The sequence below is a fragment of the Nicotiana tabacum genome, chromosome 1 (genome assembly GCF_000715075.1).
Source record: "Nicotiana tabacum cultivar K326 chromosome 1, ASM71507v2, whole genome shotgun sequence".
Lineage (NCBI taxonomy): Eukaryota > Viridiplantae > Streptophyta > Magnoliopsida > Solanales > Solanaceae > Nicotiana > Nicotiana tabacum.
Genome location: NC_134080.1, coordinates 11,482,378 through 11,496,016, shown reverse-complemented (window position 1 = coordinate 11,496,016; position 13,639 = coordinate 11,482,378). Strand labels below are relative to the sequence as shown.

Here is a 13,639-nt window from a genome sequence, read left to right as displayed (position 1 = left end):
GATAATAGGATCTGTCCTACTTTCTTCCTTTAGAATGACATGCTTGAGTCGATGGCGGAGTTGAATTCGTCATGTGTATTTAACTGATCAATCACGCCTTGTGGAAGAATAGATTAAAGATTATCAGCCATAAATACAGAGATTAAATGTAATGACCCAAAATGTCATCACTTGTTTTAAAACAAAACTTTCATATTTTGAGGCCTTGAAAATCTCATTTAGAGTCACCTCGATTTGTGTGCGCAGTCCGAGCACGTAGCCGGAAAGCTTAAACATGATAATCTGTGAAAAATGATAAGTTTTGATGATAAAATGAGCTAATTTGACTTCAGTCAACGGACCTGGATCCGTGATTTGACGGTCCCGGAGGGTTCGTAGGAAAATATGGGACTTGGGCGTATGCCCGAAATCGAATTCCGAGGTCCCAAGCCCGAGAAATGAATTTTTAAGAGAAATTATTTTCAGGAATTGTTTAAAGAAATTTGAAGTGAAATTTGATTAGAACATGATGGTATCGGGCCCGTATTTTGGTTCTAGCGCCCGGTACAGGTCTTATATATGATTTAAGACATTTATGCGGAATTTGGTGAAAAACGGATGTCACGTGACGTGATTCAGACTTAAATTGCAAAATTTATGTTTAAGGAAGTTTTGAGAAAATTTCATTGATCTCGAAATTTAATTTGATGTTCATGAGGTTATTTTGATGATTTGATTACACGAGTAAATCCATATGATGTTTTTGAGTTAGTACGACATTTGGTTTGGAGCCCCGAGGGCTCGGGTGAGTTTCGAGATGTTTTTACACTTAGGAAAAATTTGCAGATCTAGAGAAGTTGCAGGTCTCTGAAGCCAGGTCTCGCGGTCCGCGGTGGAAGCTTCGCGACCGCGGTGAGGACTCCGCGACCGCGGTGAGATTTGTGCGGTTCGCGGTGAGCAAGGCCAAGCCTCCGCGGTCGCACTCGATTTCTTGCGGTCCGCGGTGGAGCTCCGCGGCTGCAGTCCTTTTTATGCGGTTCGCGGAGAGGGTCTGACAGGAGTATAAATAGATGAGATTTTCAATTATTTTGCACTTTTCAAAAACCCCAAAAAACATAAGAGCCGATTTTTCAAACAACCTTTCTTCTCCAAATCAATTGTAAGTCGTTTTTAACAAGTTTTCTTCAATCATTAACATCTTTTAACGTGATTTCAACTTCAAATCAATTATTTTCATGGGGAAATTGGGTGTTTTGGGTAGAACTTAGGTTTTTCAAAAATTGGGGATTTGGACCTCGATTTGAGGTCCGATTTCAAAACAAATTACATATTTGAGCTCGTGGGGCAATGAGTAATCGGGTTTTGGTTCGAACCTCAGGTTTGACCACGTGGGCCCGGGGGCGATTTTGACTTTTTGGGTAAAAACTTTGGAAAACTCATTTTCATGCATTCAAATTGATTCATTTAGCGTTTATTGACGTAATTAAGTAACTTGTGACTAGATACGAGCGAATTGGCGGTGGAATCAAGGGGTACAACTATAATTGAAACTTGAGTTGTGTTCAAGGCATCGAGGTAAGTGTTTGGTCTAACCTTAGCTTGAAGGATTAGGAGTTGTGTCCTATTTGCTATTTGCTTCTTGTCGAGTACGACGTATAAGCATGGTGACGAGTATCTATACGTTGGCGTCAAGCATGACCGTGAGTCTTATATTGTGATTTTCGTAATTTTGTTGTATTATTCATGCCTTGGTGAAGAATTCTAATTGTTGTATAAAGTTTGTGGAAAGGATTGCGATTATGAACATTGAGGAGCGTTGACTCAAGTTGTATAGCGAAAATGTGAAAGTATATGTGAAAATTGAATTTCTAGAGCATTGGCTCGAGTTGTGAAATGAGTTTTAAAGTATAAGTGATAATCGAACCTCTAGAGCATTGGCTCGAGTTATGAAGTGAATTGTGAAGTAAAATTGAGAAAGAGAAGAGATCATTATGTTGTCACCCTTGCCGGGCTATTGTTAATTTAATTATTGTTCCCTTGCCGGAATTTAATTGTTTAAATGTTGTTCCCTTGTCGGGATCTCTATTACTATTTTATTTATTCCCTTACCCCTTTGCTTGTGATTACTTTTTGGGTGAGGAAGAGTGTTAAAGCACGAAGGGTGATGCTGTACCGCACGACGTACCATTCTGTGTCGATTCTATTGATTATATGGTGAGGAAACAGAGTAAAAGCACGAAGGGTGATGCCGTGCACATTTTGATTATATGATTGTTTTGGTGAGGTCGAGAGTAAAAACACGAAGGGTGATGCCGTGCACATTTTTATTATATAACTGCTTTGGTGAGGCTGAGAGTAAAAACACGAAGGGTGATGCCGTGCAATTGTTGATTTCTGCTTCCTTATTGATATTTTAGTTATGTTGTTTCTTTCCTTACTTGATGCCTTTCTATTCGGAATTATTATCTTCCTCACAGCATGTTCCCCCTCCCACATTGACTGGTTATTTTTGTATTTCTTTTCCGTTGCATATATATATATATATATGAACTACACAGGTTTATGTGGTGATCTGGTCCTAGCCTCGTCACTACTTCGCCGAGGTTAGGATAGACACTTACCAGCACATGGGGTTGGTTGTACTGATACTACACTCTGCACTGTGTGCAGATCCAGGAGCTGCTTTCGGACAGTAGTTGGAGTGCTTCCTTCAGTCCACCCGGAGATCCAAGGTAGACCTGCAGGCGTCCGCAGGCCCTGGCGTATCCCTCTATCTCTATTTCCTGTTTCATTTCCTTTGTTCAGAGACAGTGTATTGTATTTCTTCAGACCTTGTATGTAGTGACTCTTAGACAGTCTATGACACGGTGACACCATGTTTTGGATATTTGAAGTTTTAAAAGTTGTAATAGACGTAGCCTTAAGGTACATAATTGTTGACTTCCGCTTATTTATTTAAAAATTCCGCTTTTATTATATTATCAACTTGTGTTTGTTAAAAAGAAGCAAAAAAATGAAAGTGTAGCAAGTAGTTAAGGTTTGGCTTGCCTAACTCCCATTAGTAGGCGTCATCACGACTCATGAGGGTGGGAAATCCGAATCGTGATATTAAAATCGTACCTAATTAATTATTTCTTTTTTTTTCATTTTTAATGTGCTGACAAACATAATACACCATATACAAGTTGAAGAAGGTTATAATAAACTTGAAGAATCTAAGATATTCCCGAATTTGTTTTTCTTTTTTTTTCCTTTTAATAATAAATTTGAAAAAAGGTATCTTTTCTTTGTAATGTATTACTTGGAAGTACTGTCATTGAGGACCCTTCATGTTTAAACTATCTTCTTGTCTTCTCTGTCACACCTAACATTATTTTAATTGGGATATCATTTCACATGTATTTAAAATTAAATAGGGCTGACCTTTATCCAAATAAGTAGCAGTAATAATAAAATAATCCTTTTATTTTGAAGTTTAAATAAAACGATCGATTTATTTTTTTTCTTTTCTTTTCTTGCTCTTTTTCCCGTGAATAATTGAGTATTGGAGCAGGTAAAATTGATGTTGGCTTTCTGACTACTTTATCAACATCGCAAACCTATAGTCATAGCAAGAAAGTCATAGCTAATACTATAGTCAACATATTTATAAAAATCTTCTTTATTTCAGATATTTTTGGATGTTATAGCAAATTGTTGCTATAGAAAACATATATTATAACAGAATATGAAATTTGGTTCCGAAAAAATTTGTCTTTTACAATAAATTAATGTTATATAAGGATGTTGTTCCCCGAAAAGAAGCGGGAAAATAGAATATTTTAACAGTTAAAATAGATATAAGCAAGTCAAAATCACACTTTTTTTCTTCTTCTCGAGATTGAGCTTTCCATCAAATGTCTAAAAATTAGTATGAATTTGAGGCTGATTTTCAAATTTGAACAGGCTTGACTTTTCATTTTTGTTGCTGTAAGAAATTGAACAATTTGCACTTTTTCTTTTCAAAAAAAAATAATCTTTTGGTTCATTCACGCCTTTATTATTAACCAATTGTCCATTTAGGGCGGATCTAGTGTTATAATACCGAGAACATCTAAACCAATTACATTTGATGCATAGCTTAATTTATGTATATAAACACATTAAAATTGTAACAAAGAGTAAATATGAACCTATAAATTAAATTATAACGGTTTCAACGTTAAGAAATTTAAATGTTAGATCCGTAGAGTTCAAATTTTGAATCTGCCTCTATTGCCATTAACATAGCTCCATTAAAATGAGTAAATTTTAGTTGTCTTTTCTTCGAGAAAAAGGTTCAAATAACTCTTTAATATTAATTTGTTTTAAAATCACTCACCTGCACTTAAGCACAAAAATAAGAGTTTTTTCTCCTTACGATGGGGATAGTATTAGAATAAATTTCAAACGGAGGGTAACGTCTTTTTGATTACTAATAGTATAAGGATAAATTTGATTATTTTCCCTTATAATAACTCTTGATATCGGTGACGAATATTTTGTCTAAATTAGAAAATTAGAAGGAAAAATGTATATTGTGTATTTGCTTAAAATTTTGTCTAACTATTCTGAAAAAACATGTCACAGGCTACTCAATGAATTGTTCCTAAAAATGAGTAATATTTTATTTAATGCACTGAAAAATAGAAATATTAAACCGTGCAAGTCTCCGCTTCTACTCACTGATTAAAGTGTGTGTTGGTTTCTAACATGCGCTGAGAATGAGGCACATGATTGCTTGCGCAATATTCGAAGACCGTTCATCATAACTCTGACACCTCATTTTCCATTTTTACCCCTAATACTTTTACTTTTTCATTTTAATAAATCAAGAAATAAATTTTTTCTTCTTCTAATTTTATCCTTATCGTTAAGTATTAACTACTCATTTTTCAGATTATTTTTTAATACCTTTTGAAATGCTATAATTATTATGAGTGAAATTGTAAAATACATATATTTTTTTTAACGAGAGTACAAAATCAAAAATAAACAACTAAAAATGAACGAGGAAGTATTTAATTAAAGTCCAAGTGAAATATAGATTTATTGGTTTTAGAATATGTACTCCAAGTGAATATCTTTTATCTATTCTAATTTTAGTGTCTCTTGCTTACGCTATTCGAAGGGGAGCCTCGGAGCCGGTAAAGTTAACAAAATTGAGGGCCTCGCTCGCTCGCTCTAATGCTCGTTTAGTAGATATCGAGTGAAGTGTATAAGCCCCTTTAGAGATAGGAGTAAGTAGTACACGAGCTCGTAAGAAAGTACGGAACAAGCCTTGTCTACAAAGTAGAGCGATCTCATCTTGCTTGTTTCTGGCGAAGCTTCTCAGCAAGGAGAGTAGTAGAAACTGAGGGAAAAAACTTATATTCTTACGCAAGATGAGAATAAAGGTTACTAAGATCGGAGCTCATTATGACCCAAAAATCAAGTGAATATCGAGTCAGTCATAAATAATTATTGATTGGATAGGCTCGACCAATCCATTCTAACTAGAAAAATCTAAAATTTTGCATTCGCTTGAGTGAATCGGATTGCCTTTCCTTTATGCAATTATTAGTTCCAAGCCGTCTCTTGGATTTTCTCTCTTTCTTAACTTCATTTATGACGTGGTTAAGTACTACCTCAAGCTTTTGTACATTTAATGCATTTTCGTCTCACCAAAACTAAACAAAGAAGAGAAAATTCAAGGACATTCAAACACATTAAAACAATTAATAGGGTTTAGAAATAATTGGTACTACTATATTTCTGGTTGCTCAATAGAGTAAATCAATATCAACAAAAATCAAAATGTAAAAAGGGTAAAGAAATATAGATGTAAAGAATGACAACAAAAAAAGGCAGTCCGGCGCACTAAGTTCCCGCTATGCGCAGGGTCCGGGAAAAGGCCGGACCATAAAGGTCTATTGTAAGCAGTCTTACCCTGCATTTTTGCAAGAGATTGTTTCCACGGTTTGAACCCGTGACCTCATGGTAAAGAATTACAACAACTCAGTAAATCACAAATGGGATCGGGAGAGGATAGAATGTTCACCAAACTTACCCTACCTCTAAGGGGTAGAGAAACTATTTCCGAGAGATCCTCGACCGTAAAGAATTAATAAAAAAAAGAAAAACAAAAAGGATTATCTCAATCACATCGAAGACTAGCTTTACCTAATTTACTTTTTTTTTGGGTCCAATAACAATGATTGCCTGTTTTCAAATAATGTGAAAAGCACTAATAAAAGCAAAGATAATACACTAGTAGAACACAAGTAGTTTTGTTTACAAAGGGAAATATCATTAATCATTAAATTAAAAATAAGAGATCAAGGAATAATCCCATGTTAGCACTTATCCTTCTTCATGAATGAATATATAATTTTCATAGTTGATTAGAAACTCCTAAAATGTTGAGTTTTGTACTGATTGCTAAAGATTCTATAGTGAAGTAAATTTGAAATATCATGAAATCGAATTTCAACTATTTTTCTTTTCAATCGCGTATCAATCAACAACAACAACAATTTTAGTTACTTTGTGATTTTTATGATGATGTTACTATTTTTATGATTTTCGTTAACGATAATGATATATTGTCTCTTCTTATTTTTTTTTCCGTCTTTCTGAGCCGAGGTTTTATCGGAAATAACATGTCTGTCCCATTGAGGTAGGGATAAGATCAGCGTACACACTACCTTCTCCAAACCCCACTTAGTGAAATTTTACCGGATTGTTTTCATTATCGATTCTAAACCCAAATAACAAAGAAAGATTACAGTAAACTGACAAAATTAACCAATTTCGTAATAAATATGTTTATTTTAAAAAAAGTATTAATTATGTGAAATCTCAAAAAAAAAAATGTGGAGAACCATAAGATGGAGAAAAGAGAAATAATAGAGCAAATTGTATTATTATGATAACAAAATGCTGAAAGTTCATCCATCAAAGCCACGCTTGTACAGGCCCACACTTCCTTTAGCCCGCCGCTCCTTCCTATCTCCAATCTATTATCTGCTTCTGCATTTTCTCTTTGATCTTTTTTCTCTTTTATTTCCATAATAAATTTAATCATTTCCTTTCCAAAAATTCTTCTTGTTCAGCTCATAAACTGTCTCTGTTTCTGACACCAAACCTCTCTTTGAACCCAAGTTTTTCCCCATTTTTTAACTAGTAGGTGATACTTAAGAGTAGTTTCCATTAAAGGGGTTGTTACAGATTTAGATTCTTGGATTCACTCTTAAGTTTCATTCTGTTTTCTTTAGTGTTTTTTTCTCTTTTCTCCCTCACTTCTAAAAAAAGACAACTTTATCTTTATTTTTCCAGCTTTTCTTTGTTTGTTTTCATCTCTTATTAAATCCACCGTCTTGAGTCTTTTCTTATTTTTTCTTTCCATTTCTTGATAACCCCATTTCTTTAAAATTTGGACTTTTTGCATTTTGGGTCTTTCTATTTTGGTTGATTCTTGAAGTTCTTGGAAGCTATTGCTTCTGATGGGTTCTTTCAGTTATGGTTTTGTGTAAAAATTAGTGTGTTCCTGAGTGTTGAGAGAATTATTGGAAGAAAGATGAGAACTTTTGCTTTCTTATCAGTTTTAACAGTGTTCTTGAGTGTTGAGAGAATTATGATCTGTGATGCTTTTCCATCACATGAAGGTGTGTATTATTAATTCAAGCTTAGATCTTGATGTACTTAAGTTCTGTAGTTGCAATAATTTGTCTTTTTGATTGTTGTAAGTGTTAGTTGTAGGATTAACAATAATGCAGGGTGTTATGTAGTGTTGTTTAGGAAAGATCTTGTATTTGTTGTGTTGATATAGTTTGTTCTAATTCTAAGATTATGTAGTTTATTGGAGTGAATCTGATTGGGCACTCTTTGTTGATACAGTTTATGCTCTCAATACATTCAAGGAAGCTATATATGAAGACCCTCTTCTGGTTTTGTCAAATTGGAATGCCTTAGATTCAGATCCTTGTGATTGGGCTGGAATCTTTTGTTCTATGGCTCAAGATCATGTCATAAAAATGTGAGCTAGTCTCTTCCATTTATGTGCTATACATTGAAGTATTATTTGGAAGGTGAGCTTTGGGTAACCGGTAAAGTTGCCTCCATGTGACCAGGAGGCACCGGTTCGAGCCGTGTAAACAGCATCTTGCAGAAATGTAGGGTAAGGCTGCATACAGTAGACCTTTGTGGTCCGGCACTTCCTTGGACCCCGTGCATAGCAACAGCTTAGTGTATCGAGCGGGCTGTTCTTTTTACATTGAAGTATTATTTGGTTATTGATTTTTTCTCAACTAAAAATGATTTATGGGCTCAAGTTAAACTCTAATTCGCGTTTACACTACTTCGTGGAACCATAATTTGCAGTAACATTTCTGGTGCTTCATTGAAGGGTTTTCTTTCACCCAACTTGCATCAGCTCGCTTCTTTGCAAGAACTGTAAGTTATTTCCTGATAGACTGTACTTATAAGTGTAATATAGTTCAGGTCGTAATTTATGTTATGCATTGGCGATATGCAGAATTTTGCATGGAAATGTACTGATTGGTACAATACCTAAGGAGATTGGCTTGTTGAAAAACCTAAAGGTCTTGGATTTGGGTGCTAACCAGCTAACAGGACCAATTCCTCGTGAGCTTGGCAATCTGACAAACCTTATGAAAATGTTAGTCTAATGCGAATCTTTGTTGGTTTATTTGTACTTTAAGACTTTTCTTATCTTCCTTGAAGCTCCCTTATTTTTCTAGCTTGTATGTGTCTCTGCAGAAACCTACAATCCAATGGATTAACAGGAAAATTGCCTGCTGAGCTTGGTAATTTGAAATACCTTGAGGAACTTCGGCTGGACAGGAACAAACTTCAAGGAACAGTGCCCGCTAATAATGGATCAGATTTTACATCCGGTGTACATGGAATGTAAGTGGATTATGCACTACGTCTTGTACTTTTTTTGTTTTTCTTTTAACTTTCTGGTATGTGGATAAGGAGTAATACATGATTCTCTGTTTATCTACAAGATATTCCTTTATTCCTTAATGTTGACCATAGTGAGCGATGTTACAGAAATCAGAATGTATGTTTCAAAAGTTTAAGGATGATGTTTTTGGAAATGATCTGTTTTTTTTTATGTTGCCTTATATTCGTTGCATGTGTTTTTACTTAACGCTGTTTTTTTACTTTCTGTAACTTCTTTTTAGGTATGCTTCTGGTGCCAGCCCTACTGGATTTTGTCGTTCATCCCAACTTAAAGTTGCTGATTTCTCATTCAACTTTCTCATCGGAAGCATACCAAAGTGCTTGGGTTACCTTCCAAAGTCAGTTCGTAATTCTTCACCTATCTTCTCTGTTCCTGAATGCTTGTTATTTTCATTGCTGTAGATCTAGATTCAATGAAATTGTCCCTAGAGCAAATATCCAAAGCATCGCTCTGATGCTCTATAACTGTTGTTTTCTATTGCCTTTTATAATTTCTGAATGCCTGTTATTTTGTTTTGACATAGATCTAGCTTTCAAGGAAATTGCCTTCAGCATAAAGATCCAAAGCAGCGCTCTGCTTCTCTATGTGGTAAGTAATGCTGCTCGAGCATTTCTCTCTTGTGCCAGTAAACAATCTCTGGTTACAATTTTCCACAGAATGAATTGTTTGTGCAGCTGTCAGTCGGGAAGGATTGATATCTCTAACTTATTTGAGAGACCTGAACATTTTAAGTTTCACTTTTTTCCTTAACAGTTAGCAGTCAACTAGATTTATTGTAATAAGACTGAACTGGTTGTTTTAATATCGCGTTATAGGTGGCACTCCACCTCCCACTAGCCATGCGTCAACAGTCAATACTAAGCACCCTTCTGTTGAAGGACCGAGACATCAGGCTTCTTCTTCCAAGCCCACCTGGCTTTTGGCTTTAGAAGTGGTAACGGGAGTTATGGTTGGTTCTCTCTTCATCGTGGCTCTTGTGACTGGCCTTCACAAGTGTAAGAACAAATCCTCTATCATACCTTGGAAAAAATCAGGAAGCGGGAAAGATAATATGACCATTTACGTAGGTTAGTTCCATGCACTTGAACTGGCTACTTCGTAAAAAGTATCTTTCTCATATGGGACGCTTTACTGTTCATGCTTTATATTTATGACTCATGTTTCTTTGTAGATACTAGTATGCTGAAAGATGTCGTAAGATACAGCAGACAAGAACTTGAGGTAGCTTGTGAGGATTTCAGCAACATCATTGGATCCTCGCCAGACAGCTTAGTTTACAAAGGAACCATGAAAGGTGGACCCGAGATAGCTGTAATATCGCTTTGTGTCAAAGAAGAGCATTGGACAGCCTATCTAGAGCTTTATTTTCAGAAAGAGGTGGAACTCATTCTTTCTTCATCTTACGTGGCTACTGGCTGCATTGTAAGTTCCATGCTCTAACTTCTGTAACTTCACCGTAGGTGGCAGAATTGGCCAGAATAAATCACGAGAACACTGGGAAACTTCTAGGCTATTGCAGAGAGAGTAGTCCTTTCACGAGGATGTTGGTGTTTGAGTATGCATCCAATGGGACATTATACGAACACCTTCACTGTGAGTAAAATAAGTTGGTTTTCACGTCCACTTCAGTATGGTTCGAGGCGAGAACTAACTCTTTGAAATTGTCACAGACGGAGAAGGATGCAACCTATCTTGGACACGCCGGATGAAAATAGTTATTGGTATCGCTAAGGGACTGACATATCTACATTCAGAACTTGACCCTCCATTTACTATATCAGAACTGAACTCAAATTCTATATATCTCACAGAAGATTTTTCTCCAAAGGTAAACGAAAGATCATTATCTATCATTGACGTATAAAACAGTGCTAATCATCTGTTCGGTTTATCTCTTAACTATTACTGAGTACTTGATACACAATTGTTTCCCATTCCATACTAATGCACTATTGTTCCCATTCCATACTTTGTCTTCTCAAATTTTTTATTTTATTTGTCAGCTTGTTGATTTTGAAAGTTGGAAGTCAATAATTTCAAGATCAGAAAAGAACTCGGGTGCTATCAGTAGTGAAGGAGCAATATGTGTCCTTCCAAATACTCTAGAGGGCCGTCATCTCGACGTCCAGGGTAATACTTATGCATTTGGAGTACTGCTACTGGAAATAATCAGTGGGAGACCTCCATATTGCAAAGACAAAGGGTGCTTAGTAGATTGGGTAAGCATTTGTTTTCGTGCCAATGATTTTTATCTGCGATAGACTTTTCAGGCAGAGGACCTGAATTCGACTTTTTATGTGGCAGGCTAAGGAATTTCTTGAAGTACCAGAGGTATTATCCTATGTTGTAGATCCCGAGTTGAAACATTTCAAACAAGAAGACCTCAAAGTGATTTGTGAGGTGATTAACCTTTGTATCCACCCGAGTTCGAGCAGGAGGACTTCCATGAAGGACTTGTGTGCTATGTTAGAGAGCAACATTGACACTTCAATCACTGCAGAGCTCAAGGCATCTTCTTTGGCGTGGGCCGAGCTTGCACTTTCATCCTAACTGACAGAAGGTTAACAGTATATATATCACGAAATATGTAATCATCTAGCACTTCCCCTTATTCTCCTTTTTTTCTACCCTTTTATTTTTGATCTCTCGATCTCGTTCCCAATCTTCTGGTGTTGTGGTTGAGTTCATGTAAATTTTGAGTCTCTAGGAAAAGTAGAGTTGAAGAGATGCTACTGTTGATTCTTTGTAAACAACTGGTTCTTTACTAAAATGATGAGTGTTGATAGTAAATGAAAGGCATGTTGGCTAGATTCAAAGTGTTACTTCTTCAGCTTTCTGTATTATTGAGCAATAAGTTCTTTGTCGTGTATAAAACACCATACAAATTACGTTTTGAACCTTGATCTAAATATTACTTAAAATTCATAACATAGCTTGAACTCATTGTAGTGTATATATATAGAATTATTTGGCGAGCGAATAGAATTATTTTTGGTCGACCGATCAAATGTGCAACTTGCACTTTAATCTACCAAAAAGACAAGGGATTTTTACATACCTATAAACTATTGGAACGTTATTATCCTCCCTACTCAAGTTTTAATTTAATTACATCCTATATACAAATTTACCAATTATATACACTTTAGGAATTAAATGAGGATCCATTTATATTAGGAATCAATTATTTCTCATCCTTATTCTCTCTCTCTCTCCTAGGCTCTCTCTTTCTCTGTGTCTCTCTCGATCTCTCAATCCCTAATTCCAGTAATGTAGAGCAAAAGAAAAGAGAGCAGCAATTCCATCATTGACAACCATTAAAAAGATTTGAATCTTTGAATTCGAATTTAGGTTTTCAAAAAATATTATTTGTTTGAATTGGGTGTTGCAAACAATTGGGAATGCTCTCTACGTCTCTCTCTATCTCTCAATCCCTAATTCCAGTAGTGTAAACCAAAGGAAAAGAGAGCAGCAACTTCCACCATTGACAACCATTAAAAGCTTTGAATTCGAATTTGGATTTTCAAAAATCATTATTTGTTTGGATTAGGTGTTGTTGCAAACAATTGGGAATATGGTTTGGAGTTTATATCTCAATTTTGAGGGTGTTTTGGTGAAGATTAGACTTGATTTTGGCTGAATTTCAGATTGAAGCTCGAAGAAGAAGAAGAAGAAGACATGACATACTCACATACATTATACTTACGAAATTGTAGTACTAAAATTGTAGAAAAAATGTATTCTATTGTTTATATATATTTTTTATTTAAATATTGTATGAAAGTTGAATAATATTTATATAAAAATTGTATTTAAGTTGTATTATATTGTAGTTATATATAACTGGGTAGAAATAATGTACGAAAGTTGTAGATAGGTTGTATAATATATAATTAATTGTATGAAATTTGCTTTTACTATGTATAAATCAGATACAAAATATACAAAAGACATATTGTATAAAATTTGTATAAAAATTATATTTACGTGGTATAATATTGTATTTGTATATAACTGGATAGAACTAATGTATGAAAGTTGTAGATAAGTTGTATAATATATAATTATTATGTATATATTATACTTTTATACTTTCATTTTTTCCATTAACTTCAACCAAATATTGTCCAAATGCCTAGTAATGTGTATTTCAGGTGTTGGATGGGCAGAAGGTGGTTCCATCGAGGGCCAAGGAGTTGGATTTTCCATTCAAATACCGATATATCAAAGACGCTCTGAAAGCAATCATGTTCAATTGTTCATCGAGGGCCAATGAGTTGGGTTTTCCATTCGACTGTAGTATTTGTTTTTCTCGATCTTCAATTGTTCTTGATATGCAAAATATCCTACTAAACGATCAATTTTAAATTTGAGTCGCATGTTTTCATGTGTTTTGGAATTAAAAATAACAATTCATCTGAAATGACTCGTCCCTGAGGATTCTTCAACAAAGGGAATATCAGACAGACAATGCTATAAGTAACAGACTAGTAAACAATTTTTCGTTTACTCCTATCAGAGAATATTTTGTCAACAAAAATGCTATGAAAAATAATACTACAGTTTTTGGCGCAAAAAAGTTATAAAACACATATGAGGGATTAGATTCCCTAAATTCCTAAATATAAGTTCAATCTGATAAGAAGAGGGGAGAGAGGAGAGAAAAAGGAA

The 13,639-nt window shown here is 35.0% G+C and overlaps 1 protein-coding gene across 1 annotated transcript; it reads left to right on the top strand.

Moving 5' to 3' along the window:
* Nucleotides 1-6,915: 6,915 nt before the first annotated feature.
* Nucleotides 6,916-11,776, top strand: LOC107799812 (putative LRR receptor-like serine/threonine-protein kinase At1g63430). The gene is made up of 13 exons (XM_016622959.2): nt 6,916-7,643; nt 7,876-8,014; nt 8,359-8,430; nt 8,513-8,656; nt 8,758-8,907; nt 9,189-9,305; nt 9,492-9,556; nt 9,784-10,035; nt 10,140-10,345; nt 10,429-10,561; nt 10,639-10,796; nt 10,972-11,187; nt 11,273-11,776. Exons 1-13 carry the CDS (start codon nt 7,556-7,558, stop codon nt 11,516-11,518), a joined length of 1,986 nt encoding a protein of 661 aa, XP_016478445.1. The 5' UTR covers nt 6,916-7,555; the 3' UTR covers nt 11,519-11,776.
* Nucleotides 11,777-13,639: the final 1,863 nt, after the last annotated feature.